Source organism: Melanerpes formicivorus, unplaced genomic scaffold (assembly GCF_026170545.1).
Source record: "Melanerpes formicivorus ecotype bairdi unplaced genomic scaffold, bMelFor1.0.p_v2 SCAF_83, whole genome shotgun sequence".
NCBI lineage: Eukaryota > Metazoa > Chordata > Aves > Piciformes > Picidae > Melanerpes > Melanerpes formicivorus.
Window position 1 is genome coordinate 433,030 of NW_027142435.1, and position 15,697 is coordinate 448,726.

General features: G+C 59.1%; 1 protein-coding gene across 2 annotated transcripts; it reads left to right on the forward strand.

Annotated features, from left to right (window-relative positions):
* Positions 1-80: 80 nt before the first annotated feature.
* Positions 81-9,107, forward strand: ARRDC2 (arrestin domain containing 2). 2 transcript variants are annotated; one of them, XM_068164930.1, is made up of 8 exons: positions 81-498; positions 5,452-5,518; positions 5,641-5,788; positions 6,130-6,232; positions 6,505-6,761; positions 7,068-7,227; positions 7,503-7,654; positions 7,745-9,107. In XM_068164930.1, the coding sequence occupies exons 1-8, from the start codon at positions 234-236 to the stop codon at positions 7,796-7,798; spliced, it is 1,206 nt and encodes a 401-aa protein (XP_068021031.1). In that variant the 5' UTR covers positions 81-233; the 3' UTR covers positions 7,799-9,107. The 2 variants fall into 2 exon arrangements, with proteins under 2 accessions (XP_068021031.1, XP_068021030.1); XM_068164929.1 differs by lacking the exon at positions 81-498 and adding an exon at positions 3,369-4,592.
* Positions 9,108-15,697: the final 6,590 nt, after the last annotated feature.

A 15,697-nucleotide genomic window follows, 5' to 3' on the forward strand; every position in this document is an offset into this window, starting at 1 on the left:
CCCCTCGCTCCCCTCTGCAGCCCTGGCCTCATCCTCCCACACGTCAGGTTGACGCTGAAGCCTCACAGCAAAACACGGTCCCAGGCCAGGCCGGGGCAGGCATAAATTGGGGATCTCCTGTAGCCTTTGTTCTTCCTCCCCTCCCTGAGAGGCTGCGCAGCTCCCGGTCTTGTGCTCCTCTTCCCGGGTGAGGAGCAGCCCTCGGAGCCTCTGGGGGAGCAGGGCCAGCAGCTATGCAACTCCCGGGCCGGGTGCGCAGCCTGGCGCTGGAGCTGGAGGACAGGAGTCCACGGGGTGCCTACGGCGGCGGGGAGCTGCTGCGCGGCTGGGTGCGGCTGGAGCTCCGCGGGGCGCTGCGGCTGCGGGCGCTGGAGGTCTGCGCCCGGGGCCGAGCCGCAGCGCACTGGCTGGAGAGCCGCAGCGTGGGGCTCAACATCGTCTACCGTGACTACACTGCCTGCCAGACCTTCCTGCACCGCCGCTGCCAGCTCATCCCCGGTAAGGCTGGGCACGCGGCTGGGCGCCAGGGCGATGGGTTGGGAACCCCTTGGGCTGCGGCATTTCCCTGCAGGAGGGCCTCTGCGCTGCTGGGTGCTTGCAGCCCAAGCAGGGCTGTGCCACCTGGGCACCCTCGGCTCACCTCTGCTGCAGGTTTCTTTGCTGCTGGTTTCCAGGAGGCTGCGAGATGCAGCCTGCTGAGCACGAACGAGCTGTGGCTATTTTCTGTTTGCCCAGGGCAGTGCAGAGGTGTCTGTGCGAGTCTGGAAAGAGCACTTAGGAGTTCAGTAAATATTTGGTTTCAGTTTCCTGACGCGGCACCACATGCCCAGCTGGCACGTTGCTTAGATGCACAGTGAGAGGACAAGGCACTGCCTTCTTTGGTTGGGATGAAATGGTCCAGAGCTGAGGGATGTGGGACAGCTCTGCTGCCCAGCTGCTCCTTAGTTCTGCCTCTCCTGCTCAGTCTGCCTGCTTGAGCCTCTGCACTTATTACAGCTGGGGCTCTGGGGCTCTTTCTCCGCCTTCCCCTGCTTCTGATGGCCTTGTCACTTGTGAGAGTGCCATGTGCCACCCAGCCCTGGAGATGGCTGCAGGATTTATCTCATGATGAAGGCATTGATTGTGTCTGTGATCAAGTGCAGCCCATAAAGTGGTGCCAGCTCTAACTGGTGACGGGAGAGCTTGCAGGAGGAAACTGGAGTGATGGAACAAGGATGTGAGCTGATGTGAACTGTCCTCCTGGAGCTGCTTTTGTCTCTGGACTGCACTAGGGGGGTCACATTTGCTCTTTCTGGATGACTGCTCCTTGTCATCTGCTCCCAACAGCTGCATTACTCTGGACTCTCTGGGCTTTGGCAGCAGCTCCTCTGTGCTGTGCCTGAAGATGGCCTTTGCAGCTGCCACAGTGCCAAGTGTCCTGATCACAACTAAGGACATGGGGGAAGCCCATGGCCTGACCCCCCCCAGCACTTGGTCACTGCAGTGTTTGGATGGTGTCCTCACTAGCTGTAAGGTCACAGGGTCAGTTTTGTCCTGTTACCCTTGCAGTCAGGCTCTGTAGGGAAGCCACAAGCTGCTGCAAGTGCCTTTGGCCTTTGCTGCTGGGACTGTGGATGACAGAAGCCCCTGGAATCACCTGGAGAAGGACACTTGGCCAGGGGCTGCTGGGCCTTGTCAGTGCCCTGCACACCTGTAGCTTGAGCAGACAGTTTCTGGCCCTCCTCTGTGGTGCTGGGAGAGCTGAGCTGGGCTCCCTGGGGAGCAGAGAGCCTCACCAGAACTTGGGGGCTGGGATTGTTTTGCCTCTGTCCATGTGTGGATTCCTTTTCTGCTTTCTGAGCGGGACACAGTTGTGTGATCTCTGGAGCTGCAGGCTGTGCAAAAGTGCTGCTCTGCAGCCACAATGTCCCCCTCGGGATCCTGCTGGATCCTGCTCTGTCCTGCTGTCCCCAGCAGCAGTGTGAAGACCTTCCAGCTGGCAAGGAGCTGCTGAAAACATGTCAGCACCTGAAGGTCCCCGTGACTGCTCCCCTCTTGCTGCTCCGGGATGAGATCAGCTGTGCCTGCGTGGTGGTTAAAAATGCAGAGTTTTGTCATGGTAACAAGGCAGTGCAGAGGAGGGAAGCTCAGCACAGATAAGAGCCCTGCCTTCTGCTCTTCTCTCAGCCTTGACTTTATCTTCGGCTTCCTGGCAGGGTGGTGAGCACCAGTGCTGGGGTGCTGTGCTGTGAGACAAGGAAAAGGGTGAAAGAAGGATGTTGGAATATTGAGGAGCTGGAGTGGGCCCAGAGACCTTGGCTGGACTGGATGATTTCAAAGGTCAGGGAAGGAAGAGCCCTAAGCAGTGCAGGCTGTCAGCTCACGTCGGGACTGGCTAAGCCTGGCCAGACTCTAGGTGGGGCTGAAGCGTTGAAGATCTTTTCGTGCTCTGAGCCCGGCCTGGGCTTTTTTTTGGGGTTGGGCACCCAGGAGCATTCTTGAGTGCAAAAGCTCTTGGCCGAGGTTCCACAGATCCTGCACCTGGAGATCCCAGAAGAGAGGAGAGTCCCTTTCCCAGCGCTGGGCACCCAGATTGGTGAGAGAGGAGCTTCCCACTCTGGGTGGAAGCACCGAGGGGTAGCTGTGGCCATCTCGTGGAGCTGACACGGGAGGGAGGTTTGCAGATGCTCATCCCGTGGGCGAAGCTGAGTCACAGGCTGAGGGCTGTGTGCTGGCAGGCGGGAGGAGGAGGGTGCCAGGCACAGGATGGAGCTGAGGAACCAGCCCCTCTCTAGAGCCCCATCACCTCTCATGTCACCATGCACTGTGGTGAGGATACCTGGCACCTTCCCGGAGCTGGCATCACTGCTCCTCAGGCTGAGATTGTTCTGCCTCCAGCCCCTCTCCGGCTGCCCGCAGGCTCCCTCGGCAGCCTTCACCGTGATTCATCTTTTGCTTGTGGCAAGGAACAGAAACCAGAACACAGTCCCCTTCCTCTGGGGAGGGACACAGAGCACCGCAATTGGCCTTTGGAGACAGCTAAAGCTTTGCAAAGCTTCAGCCCAGATCATTTTTGGTGGCTGAGATCAACCCAGTTCAGCACAGCAGGTCCTGCCCAGCATGGCTGGGAGCAACTGGAAAATGCTCCAAGCTTGGGCAGCCAAATGCTGAGCAACATTTTTCAGGCCTGTTTTGTCTCATCCCCAGCCTGTGCCCGGGTGGGGGCTCTGAATCGCTGCAAATGTGACAATCGTGATTCAGGAAGAAGTTTCTAAAGCTGCATTAACCCTTTGGGGGTGCATGGGGTGGGGCAGACCCCTTTCTCTTCCCTTTTACAAATTCTTGTGGTGCTGCTGATGTGGTGTCCACCTTGGGAATCACCAGCTCCCAGTTTTTGTGCCTTTCATCCTGCCAGCAGCAGCAGCAGGAGCAGATGCTGCCACCAGCATGGATCCATGCAGGTGTAACTTGGCACTGGGTTTTTGGAGCAGCACCCCATGAACACCGGTATGAGCTGGTAAAAAAACAGTGCAAGCCTGCTGACAGAGCCTGGGGAAGATGGATTGCTCCCTCTGCAGCTGCACAGCTGAACAGGAGCCAGTTCTTGATTTCTCAGAAATCAGCAAGGCTGTGTCCCAGTCCAGCTCTCCTCCCCGGCCAGTCGGCCTGGCCGTGCCACGCGGGGAGCCCAGATCCAGTTGCAGCCTGTTCTGATCTTGGGAAAGGAAAAACAGGGATTTGAGTGCAGCCCTCGCTCTGCGGGATTGGGAATGGAGGGTGTCAGGCACAGGATGGAGCTGTGGCTCCGAGCGAGAAATCCCCCGACAGAGCCACTGCCCGTGGCCCTGGGAGCACCGATCTGTGCTAATGCCAAGGGCAGGGATAGGATGGGCACAGGAGGGGAGCCGAGAGGGATCTAGAGGTAGACCGAGCAACTTCCCAGGAGTTGTCCACAGCAGGGCTGGCAGCACTCAGCTTTCTCAACCATCCTCCTCCGGGACATATTCCTTTGGTCGGGACACCCCCCGGGATGTCCGGGCGCAGCATCAGGATCGCGGGGCAGGCAGAGGAGCTGGGGACACTCAACGGGGACACCGCACAGCCCCGTTGGGATAGGGACCAAGCAACACACCCCACACACCCTCCCCCGGCGAAGAGGCCGGGATCGGGGCCGTCCCGCACATGCTCGCTGCCTTGTTTTGCAGAGCCCGTCGGAGCCGCCCCGCCCCACCCCGTCCCGTCCCGCCCCGCCGGGGCCGCCCCCGGGCTCGCCGGGCACTTAAAGTGGGGCGGGCGGCGGCGGGGCCGGGCTGTGCCAGGCAGCGGAGTGCTCGCCATGATCTTCGATCGACTCAAACGCTTTTTGATCTTCCTGGAAGGGCCGGAGAGGGACGTGCCGGCCGCGTTCAGCCCCGGGCAGGCGGTGTCGGGCCGGGTGGTTCTTGAGCTGGCGGCGGCGGCGCGGGTCGGAGCCCTCCGGCTGCGGGCGGTGGGCGCTGCCCGCGTCCACTGGACCGAGTCCCGCAGCGCCGGCTCCAGCACCGCCTACACCCAGAGCTACAGTGACCAGGTGGAGTTTCTCAGCCACCGAGACACGCTGCTGGCACCCCCAGGTACGGCACCGGCCCCCCGGAACCCAAACAGCCACCCGCGGGGTGCGAGGATGTGGCTGCACGGGGGCGCAAGGGGCTGAAAGAGCAGGGACGTGGGGCAGCCTGGAGCCCCCCGACTGCTGGGTGCATAGCCCCCTAACCCGCTGAGATAGGGTGCCTGGGACACTGGCAACTGGATGCATTGGCATCCAAGCAGCTGAAATCTGGGTGCACGTCATCCCAGAGAGCTGAAATGGGGGTGCAGGGGTGCCTTAGGGTCTGGGCGCTCTGGGAAGTGGGCGCAGGGGTCTCCTGCAGACACCTCAATTAATGAGTGCACCCTGGGGTGCTGGTGTGTGCAGCAGGACCCCCGTTAGGGAGCATCCCACACGAGGCTCCCCCTTTGCTGTGGGTGCTCCCTGACAGGGAAGCAGCATTGAAAGACGCCTGTGGAGGTTCGAGAGCTTGGTTTGAGCAAGGGGTTGGACTAGAAGATCCCCAGAGGTTCCCTCCAGCTGCTCTGTGCAGTGCAGGCAGAATCGAGGTGCAAGCCTGGGACACACGGGGGCAGCTTGGCTGCCCACCCTCCCAGAGCTGCTCCTGGCATGGCAGGGCATCCCTGGGCTCTCATTCACGAGCCACCATGAAGCAGAGCCTGCTCGGGAAGCTGCCCAGCTTCCGGGGAAGGTCCCTGGGTTGAGCGTGCCTGGGGACATGTGGGAAGCGGACAGCGGGACTGCTGCTGCAGCTTCACCCTGGCAGCGTTCCTGTGCTATTGTGCTGCCCCTTGGCTGCCTGCTGTACATCTCCAGCACCCATCTGCCCAGGGAGGAAGTTCTGCAGGAGGAAGGTAATCGTCTTAAATCTGTTTTGTCCACAGACAATGGTGAGCTCACCGTCCTGCAGGCAGGCAGACACGAGTTCCCCTTCACCTTCCAGCTCCCCGAGTAAGTCACCCTGGGTTTGCTGCCTTCATGCAAAGAGTGAGAGGAGCTGCTTGGGACAGGGCATCTCACAAGCAAGGCTCTTGCAGCAGAGCCCTTCTGAATTGCTTGTTGCCTCTGCACAGGACCCTGGCAACCTCCTTTGAGGGCAAGCATGGCAACGTGCGCTACTGGGTGAAGGCCAAACTGCACAGGCCGTGGTCAGCAGTGAGGAAGGTGAAGAAGGAGTTCACTGTGATTGAACCCATCGACATCAACACGCCTGCACTGCTGGTGAGCTCCTCCTGCCCCACCCTGGGGCACTGGCGTCCAAGACTTCTCTGGAAGTCCATGGGGAAGGTGTCTGCCTCCCCTCTGGCATTACAACACAGACCTGGTGCCCAGAGGGAATGTTTGCCCCCCTGTGACTTGTGCCCTTCAGCACTACCTAGGCTAGGCAGAGGTCATCTGTGGCTCTTAGGTTTTGGAAACTTCAGTGTGTGTTGCGACAGCTTCTTGCATCAGACAGCCAAGAAGTTGCTGATGCTCCCCAGCAGGTTCTTGGTGCCAGGGAGGTGCTCACTTTGAGCTTCATTCTTGCTTACTAAGGAGCTTAAATATTTCCCATTCTCCAGGCTCCCCAGGCCGGTGCCAAGGAGAAACTTGCTCGTGCTTGGTACTGCAATCGTGGCCAGGTTTCTGTGACTGCCAAGATCGACCGAAGAGGCTATACCCCAGGTGAGACCACCTACCGGTGCCCTTGAACCTCTGCAGGTCCTGGGGTAGACCCCAGGGGAAGGAGTTTTGAGGTTGCTGTGAACTGGGCTCATAACGTCTGGCATGAAATCGGCCAAGAGAGCTTTAGTGCACCTGACGTGGGCAACCTCCTCAGGACAGGCTCCCTCCACATTAAGCCTTTGTGCCTGTGGTGGCAGACAGTCTGGCAAGCCCTTGGTGATCCTGTGCTGGAACCCCTTGAGGCTCCTCCAGCACGAGCATCTCTCTTCCAGGGGAGTTCATCCCCATCTTTGCTGAGATCGACAACTGCACAAGCCGAGCAGTGGTGCCCAAGGTGGCCATCATCCAGACCCAGACCTTCATCGCTCGGGGCACCAAGAAGCAGAAGAGGCTGGTGGTGACCAGCATCGTTGGCGACTCCATCGCAGCGGGCAAGCGGGAAGTGTGGCACGGGCGGGCACTGAAGATCCCACCGGTGGCTCCGTCCATCCTGCAGTGCCGCATCCTCCAGGTGGAATACTCCCTGAAGGTGAGGGACCCATGGGAAGCATTGTCAGCATCCCAACTTCCCCTTCTCGACAGAGCTGTGTCCATTGTCCCCATTCTAGGCCAGTGCAGGGATTTTGGGGCTGGTGATTTGTGGTCTTGAGCTTCTCAGTCCCATTGCCCCTCACACACAGCAGGAGGGCTCATGCTGGAGCATTTCCATCTCCCTTTGCATCCTGCTGCAAGAATTCCCTCTTGGCCAGCTCAAGCCAGCACTCTGGGGAGATCTCATCTCCTCCAGACTGGGGAAATGCCCAGAGCTAAGCTTCCCTGTGTCCTGTTCCTGCAGGTTTGTGTGGACATTCCCGGGACGTCCAAGCTGCTCCTGGAGCTGCCGCTGGTCATCGGAACCATCCCACTGCATCCCTTCGGGAGCCGCACGTCCAGCGTCAGCAGCCAGTACAGCCTCAGCCTGGACTGGCTGAGCACCATCCCGGAGCAGCCGGAGGGTGAGGGTCTGCCTCTTCCTGGGATCTGGGTGCTGCAACTCCTCAACTCCTTGTGCACAGCAAGGGTCAGAGCAGTTCTCAGCCTTTTCTCTTGCTCCAGGACCAATTTCTGCTTTGTTTGCTTTATTTGCTTGGTTGTGGTGCTGCATCTCCTGGGCTCCTTCCCTGGGAACTGGGAGAGTTTGGGCAACAGTGGATCCGAAGCCCTTTTACCTGCATGTCTCCCATCAGTGCAGAGTGTTTCCTCCTCCCTGATGGCTCTGCTCTCTCCTCAGCTCCTCCAGAATACTCCTCAGTTGTGTCCAGCCCTGAGGCTGAGCAGAGCCTGGCTCCACCGTGCCGCAGCGAGCTCGGCAGCGTCCTGGAGGGTCCTTTCTTCGCCTACATCCAGGAATTTCGCTTCCGACCCCCTCCACTGTATTCAGAGGTATCAAACCCTCCTGAGCCGGCAGGGCTGGTGGGAGCAGCTGGGATGTGTCCCCTGCTGGGGTTCTTGACTGGAACCTTGGCTTTGCAGATTGATCCAAACCCTCCTTCAGACAACATCCGTCCGCGCTGCATGACCTGCTGAGAAGTGCATCGGATGTGGCTGACACAGAGGTGATCCCTTGGGATGGAAGCTTGCACCCTCACGGCACTGGCCTGGAAATGGGGACATGGTGGCTGTGAGACCAGAGCTCCTGCAGTGCCAAGACCCCAGCTCTGCTCACTGCTCTGGCACTGGCAGGCCTGGACTGACGCTGAGCCTGCTGTGGTGGACTCGTGCATGGTAGGAGGGCACAGGAGAGCCCTCAGCGTGGAGTGGTTGGGCAAGGATGTGGAGGGTTAACTGCCCCAGGATGTTTGGGCTCAAAGGGAGGATGTTTGCTCTCTCCTTGCCTGCAGTGGCCTTCTCTGGCAACTCCTGTCATGGAAAACAGGAGTTTGAGAGACTTTGTAGGATTTCTAGAGAATATTCTCATTTTTCTCGGGTTCGAGTCCTGTGGTGCTGGAGCTGCAGCCCTTCTGTAGCAGCTCAGCAGGGCTGCAGCTCCTCTACTGCAGCTCAGTAAAAGGCCTTTTTCTGGCCAAATGAAGCAGAGACTTTGTCTACTGCTGATAATCTTTGACCACCACAAGCCTGGTGATGCTTACAGGAGGAATGGTTAGAGCTGGCCTGCCAAAACTGTAAAGGCTTCCACGTACTGTTACCAGGACAGAGGACCTGGGATTTATGGTCTGTGGCAGTGCTTAGGTGCCACAGAGAACAGGACAATTGGGTCCTGCGTGTTGGCACCAAACCTGCCCCGTGTGCTGATGCCTCCCCTGTGATGGGGCTGAAAACCAGCCCCCAAAGTTCAGTACCCACCATGGGGGTTTGGAGCTGTGGCTCTGGCATCTTGCTAGTGGCCAAGAATGGTCTGAGGCTGGTGACAGCCATGAATGGGAGATGTGGAGCTGAAGGGTCATTCAGGACCAGATGTCCTGCTCAGGACAAGCTTGACCCTGTGCCTGTAGAAATGTTGGTGGCCCTGACTCTGCCCTCACCGTGCAGTACCCTGTGTTGACTGGCACAGGAACTGGTGAACTGGGTCTTGTAGTGTGGTACCAGGGGCTGACTCTTCTCACTCCAGCAGGACCTGAGCAGGGTTTGGGTGCTGAGGACTTTTGCATTCCCTCACTGAGGCAGTCCTGCCCGCGGGGCTGCTGGTGTCGGCGCGCCCCTGAGCCAGGCGTGCTGGGGCCGCCCCCCTGGGGCCGCTCTGCTGCCGGCAGCTCGCTCAGGTGAGTTTTGTTTTCTAGCTGTAAACACTTTTGTAACGACCACTCTTGTCTCTGTTCTTTTTGTACCACTTTTTGCTGGGGAATCTTTGTTCCAAATAAATTCTTTACACACAAAATGTTGCCTGAATGTTTTTTCTCTGCCTTTCTGCTTCCCACTGCCTGGAGCGCTGCAGCTCACATGGCTGTCGGGGTGCTCCCTGCCCTTGCTTCATTCCCTGCCGCAGGCGCCCAGCTCCACCCTGCACTCAGTCCCACTCTGTGCTGGGATCACCTGGGTCACTCGGCCAGGGCTGATCCCCTGTGCTCAGAGCCCACTCCTTTTCCTGGGGCCGGTGCTAAGAGTGATGCTCTGTGCCATGCCCCCAGCTCCAACATCTCCATGCATCTCTGGACCTCTCTCCTCACTGGCTCAGCCCAGGTGCTCCTGTTCTATTTTTCCATGCTTGCTGCTTCTTCCTCCTTGGGCTCTCAGGACAGGCAGGGACCCTGCAACTCTGTCTGGGATCCAGGACACTCTTGTGCCTCAGATGTTCCTGGAAGAGGTTTGGGATCAGTCCCACACAGGGCCAGCTGGGAAGGGCTGCTGTGCAGGGGGATCAGGGAAGCTACTTCACCTGCTTCCTGGGCCTAGGATTTGGTTTTTCAGCAGCATTTCTGTGCTGATGCAGCAAATCTTGAGCCCTGCCTCAAGTGCTGCTTTGCATGTGCTTAGTTCTGCCTTCCACAGACTCTGCTCAAAAAAGTGTTGCCACTGGAATGTGATTTGACTCCCCCCCCCCCCCCCCCCCCCCCATTTATTGCTTTCATTGTTGTTCGCTGAGCTGCTCACAGCTGTGGCACGTGGGTGAAATCACCCAGCCCAGAGTTTGCCTGTGAGCTTGCTGCTCATGCAACCTTTATTCGAATCTGGGTTTTAATTTGGCATCCCTGGGCACACTGAGTAATCTTCCTCAGGAGAGGATTAACCAGCCTGGCACTGGCTTTGTTTGCATGCTTGCTGGGGTTGATGCGTGCCCAAATCTGCCCCTGGTGGAGTGGTGGCTGCTGCCTCACGGCTCAGTGCCAGGGCTTTGGGGGACATCAAAGAGGGCACAACCTGCAGCACTGCAACCCCCTGGTTCAAGATGCCTCTGAAGGAAACCCTGTGATCAACCCCACCGCAGGCAAGCTGTGCCACGCTGCAGCACGGCACAAGGAGGCCGTTCTGTGCTGGCCAGCGCCGAGTGGCGGAGATGGCTGGGGGCTGCCGGTCAGACCCTGATCATCTGCCGCGGCCGCACAAGGAGCTGTTTATTCCCAGGGCTGGGGGGGAAGACAGCAGCGAGCACCCCCCGCATCCTCCTGAGCCTTTCTGGGAATGCACGTCACGGTGACAGCCGTGGGGACAGGCCATGCCGGGACGGGGCACCCAATGCCAGTGCGCACCACTCCCGCGCCTCACGTGGGAGGGATCTTTCCAGCAGGAATTCTTGCAAATGCCTCCAGGGTTCTTCTCCTAAGGCTGGTCAGTAGCGCAGCGAGGCAGGGGGCACGGCTGGTCTGGGTCCCCTGCCAGCAAAGGGCTGTGCCCCCGAATCCTGGCGGGGCTAAAAATACCTCGTCTGGGATCCTGGGAGCTGGGGCGAGGCACAGCCCCTACCCCGGGCAGTGATTTCACAACCAGCAGCGCTCCCTGCAACCTTTGCCTGTTTATCTTCCCCAGCTCCAAAGTCCTTACTGCCCAGCACAAGCTGTTCTCCTGTTTATCGGCACAGCGAGGTGGGGGGCTGGGGGTCTGCAGGGTCTCTCTCTGCTGAGCCCAGACGGCTCCATGCCGGCCATGGCCCAGAGACCCGGTGGCGGAGACTGGTTGCGCAACTGCCGCGCTGGGATTATTTATAGCCCTTGGCCCTGCCTGTCGGAAAATGCTTCCCAGACCACCCGGCAAAATCTGCTCCTTGCAAGGGGCATGGAAAGACCATCATCCCCCCACCCCGCCCCTGACTCTGCTCTTCTCACTTTTCCTCTTTGCCCTTCACCCTCAAAAACGTGGGACTCCCTCTGCCCTGGGCACTAGAGGGCTGGGACCTCCTTCACAGCTCTCAGCTCTGCAGGGTGCTGGGACCCCCACACTGCACCTTACAGCCCTGCAGCCCCTTTCTGCAGCACCTTGAGGGGCTGCTCCTTCCTCCCCCATTTCTCCCAGTCCCTGGAGGATGCTCAGTCCCAGCATGGAAGCCATGGCCTTCATTCGAGGCTGTTATCCTGCAGCAGTCAGTGACAGGGGGCCAGCATGGCTGTGCTGCAGGGAGGGTGACACACAGAGCCTGCAGCTGTCCCAGCACTGGCAGGGACAGAGTGTGCCAGCACAAGCTTGCAAGGGCCAAGGATTAGCTGCACAACTGCTGCCTCCCAGCCTGGGCACCCATCCAGCTCCAAAGCAGGAGCCACCTTCCTCCATTCCAGCTGGGCAAAGCCCTGCAGGGTGCAGCTCACCCCAGTACACATCGTGGGAGCACCAGGGGCTGCTGTTTGTGGCAGGGGCATGGTTGGTGATGCCAACTCTGGATTTTGCCCAGATGGGGACACCCAGCTCAGGACACGGTTGATGTGATGCTCAAATTCAGCATCTTTGCAGCCAGTAGGACATGGCTGGCACCACTCTACCCTGAGGACCAGCAAGTTGGTGCTGATGGGTGCCCCAGGAGCATGGGGACCTGCTTGACCCATGCTGTGCCAGGGGGTCTCTGGGCACCTCAGGGACATGTACACAGTCCCCTGCACCACGGGGCTTTGCTTTGGTTTTGACCAGCACAGCTTGGCCATGGCAGCATCTCTGGGGACATCTCTTTGCATGGTGGTGGCAGAGCTCTGCTGGGACACTGGGAAGTAGCTGTGCACCCCAACAAGCCAGAGCAGCCTCGTGACCATCCTCCACCTGCTGACTCAGCAGGTCTTTGCCGGGGCCACTCCCACCCATGGAAGCCACAGGCAAAGTCCCCAGGTCCCCGTGCTGGGGCTTTCCCTGCTGGCTCAACTGGAATCACAGCTTTTCCCCGGAGCCAGCACGGGCAGCAAGGCCTTCCCGGGGCAGGGGCAGGGGCAAGGGCAGGCTGGGGAAAGCCTGGGCTTGATTTATGTCAAAAGCCAGGCTCTGGAGCAGCCGGCTGGACAATGCTGCGTGTGCCACCCCCATGGAGCACAGTGGTGATGCAAGTGTGATTTGTGGTGCTAAGACACCCCACGAGCCCCACTGGTGCTGGGTGACACTGCTGATGGGTTTGCCATGAGGTTGGCTGGTGCCATGGGCTGCCAGCAGCAAACCACTACCTTGATTCCCTGTATCAACCCAAACCCCTCGGTTTTCTGGGGCAGACTCCCCCCAGTTTGGGGTCCCGCACTCTGGGCCTGCTCAGGCCCTTGCGCGGTCCCTGCTCCCTGCCCCGGGCAATGGAAACTTTTAATGACTTTTTTGACTTCTCTCCAGTTGTTTGGGAGCAAGGAGGGAGGCAGAGGGAGCCGCAGGGAGCCGGGTGCCACGCACAAACATGTCTATGTATAAACACCCAGGGCTGCAGCGGGCATAGCGTTGCCAGCACAGGGTGCCACCGGGAACCCTGCCCCCTGAGCTGGGTGTCCCCTCCCCTGCTGGGATCCTGGGCTTGGTGACCCAGAGCCATCCCTGCGGGGATGCAAATATTTTGGCTTTGTTACAAGAAAAAAACAACAACACTAAAACAAAAACCTCCCCCCTCGAGTCATCCATGGCAGCATGTGAGGTGTTGGCACACAAACAAGGCACGTGGGGATGGTCATGGCACAAACGGGGAAGTGGCTCAGCTCCCACGCCGGCACTCAGGGAATGGCTGAGATCTGTGGCTGACACAGCTGTGCCCTGTGCCAGGGACATGCCACCATGGGACTTTGCTCCCAGCACTGCTCCACACCCTGGGCCGTGTTTGCTGGCACTCCCGGGTGATGCTTCAGCTTGTGTGGAAACCCTCATCTGACTCAGGTGTTTGGCACCAGGCAGAATGCCAGTGGCCCTGGTGGGCTGCTCTGGGTGCTGGTGGGGACTCAGCCATCCAGTTTAGAGGTGAAGAGCAAGGGGCTGTCACTCCCACTGGTCCTCTTCCCCCATCTTGGCCCTGCTCCGAGTGCAATGGGGCAATCTTGATAAACCTCACAGCTCCAATCCCTGCTCCTGCTGCCCAGTATCGAAGTCTCCAGTAGCAGGGATTTGCTCTTTTTTTCTTGCCCTCACCCTGAAAGAAGCAGCAGCTTGGAGCTTGATTCAGCCAAAAATCCAGTTTGGGGGAGAAGAAAGGGCCAAGGCAGCTCGCGGGACACACACTCAGCACCAGGGCTTTACAGTTAACCCCCTCCCTTTTTATTGACCTCGTTAGCAAGCCTTCACCCAATTACTTTCACATGCAGGGCTTTATGTGGTGCAGGAGAGCTTTTCCTGCCCGGCAGCTGTGTAAATGCCACCACATCCCAGCCCGGTGATGGAGGCAGCGATAGCCTGGGGGGGTCCCAGCCGGTTGGAGGTGGCCGCGGCGGGCAGCAGCGGCGGCGCGGGTGGTAGCGGCACTGCCGGACGGTGCCGGGGGGGCCCGAGCCGGTTCGCTCCGCTTCCCCAGCGGTTTGGTGAGTGAAAAAATGCGGGTGAGTCAATCTGCCTGCCAGGAGCTGGTAAACACGGGGGGAGCGGGCCGGGGGTGGGGGGTTTGGCTCCGTGTTTATCGCTGCGGGGCTCGTCGGGGCGCGTGCCGTGGACATGGATCTCCTGCAGAAATGGGGCTCTGAGGGGGGCTCTGCTTCCTCCCAGCCACTGTCCTTAGGTCAACCCCGGCCACTCGAGCAAAATATGTTTATGCTGCAAACCTCTGGCTGGCTCTGCTGCCAGGCGGGCAGGGAATGTGTGCGCTGATAAGGGCACCGCGTCCTTCCCTCGCGATCAGCCGATAGCTGGGAGAGCGCCGCCCGGCTCCCAGAGCCTTTGTTTATGAGTTCTTTCGTTATTGTTATTACAAAATCTTGGTTGGGGAAAAATACAAAATAATTCCCTATTAATAATTCCAAGAATCCTCTGTGGCTTGGCCGCACCGGACTGCTGCCAAAGCCTGGAAAGCTTCGGCTGTGCCAGCGGCTGAGCTGCCCCCTCCCCTGGGGCGGCCATCTGAAAACATGAAAACTGCAGAAAAAAACTCCACGCAACAACATTTCCTGCCCTCAGCCTGATGGTTCTCACGCGGCAGAGGGAGAGGATGGCTTCTGGCCGCTCCTCCTGGCTCACACACTGGGGCACGCAGCATCCCGCTGGGATTTATGCAGCGATTCAGCACCTAGGGCAAGTCCAAGCCCCTCCGGGTGCGGGGGGGAAACCATGAAATAGTTAATCGTGATGGAGCTTCAGGGCATTTTCCGTTCCCGGGTCTGGAAATGGTGCTTGCCCGGGTGAAGCTGTTGCAGAAAAGGGCTGAGACTGACGTGAGCAGGATCGAGCCAGGGGTGCTGAGCGGCCACGGACCTTGTTTGTGAAGTCAAACTGCAGTTGGTGTTGTTGTGGTGACACCGCCGATTGTGAAAGGCCGGCGCCAGAATACTCACGGCTTTGAAAACAAGCTGAGCCCAGCTGTGGCCAGCGCCTGTCCATCCAGCTGTGGCCGTCTATCCAGCTGTGGTACCCTCAGCCCCTTCCCCACTCCATAGGCACAGCTGGGGTGCCTGTGCCAGCAGGGCTGGGAGGAGGAAGAACCCCACATTTTTTTTTTAGGGAGGAAAAGCAAAACTTCCCCTGCAGCAGCCACAGAGAGACCTGAGCATCCCCATCGGGGGCGGGGGGTGTACTGCTGGGGTGGGAAATGCCCCTGAGTGGGATGCAGCCCTCAGAGGTTTAGATTGGATATTGGGAAAAGCTGATGGCACTCGGTCGGGCATTGGAACAGCCTCTCCAGGGCGCTGGTGGAGTCGCTGTCCCTGGAGGTGTTCAAAACCCCTGTGGCCATGGAACTTGGGGCCACGGTTTAGTGGCCATGGTGGTGCTGGGTGACCTTAGAGCTGGTTTCCAGCCGAAATTATTCTGTGAATGCTGCTTAATGAATATAATAGTAATAATTTGAAGGCCCTGTGTCCCAGGGATTGGTCTGTTTGTTTAGAGATGAAGTCAAAGCAGCTCCTGAATGGTCACCTAACTCCTCCGGGAGCGGGTGGCACTGTGTCACCCCTGGCAGTGGTGGCTTTTTGCTCGACAAATAATCCTTCTCCCTGCCACGACTCCTGGTGGGACTAGGATCAAACACTGCTGCCATCTGATCTGCTCCAGGCTGGGGCTTGGAGAGGAGGAAAGGGCTGGGAAAGGGACGAATGGGCAAGGGAAGGGGCTTAAGGGTTGCAAGCTTCTTCACTGCCCAGGCTAAACCCAGGCTGTTGCTCTGGGGTCCCTTTACCCCCAAGGCTGGAAGGAGGTTAAACTCCTTGATCCAGGAGCAAAATCCCAGCCTGACCCCGAAACCCTCCCAAAGGGGGACACCACGGTTCCTTTGGGAAGGGTGCTGACCCAGACATGCTCCCCCCTGCTCAGGGCTCAGCTTTTGCTTTTTTTCCCCCTGCTGCGATGGCCTTTTGCTGCTTGCCTCGGAGCTATTCCAGATCTGCCTCTACATTTAGTGTAATGAGTTGCCTGGTCTCACGCTGCGGGTGGTGACAGCTCTGCCAGGCGTAG

What these genes read in the sequence shown, in the direction of transcription:
- ARRDC2 (XM_068164929.1), top strand. Translation starts at nt 4,010, where the DNA reads ATGTCCGGGCGCAGCATCAGGATCGCGGGGCAGGCAGAGGAGCTGGGG. An exon ending in CCGAAGAGGCTATACCCCAG is followed by an intron (nt 6,233 to 6,504) that starts GTGAGACCACCT and finishes TCTCTCTTCCAG; the next exon opens with GGGAGTTCATCCCCATCTTT. An exon ending in AGGTGGAATACTCCCTGAAG is followed by an intron (nt 6,762 to 7,067) that starts GTGAGGGACCCA and finishes CTGTTCCTGCAG; the next exon opens with GTTTGTGTGGACATTCCCGG.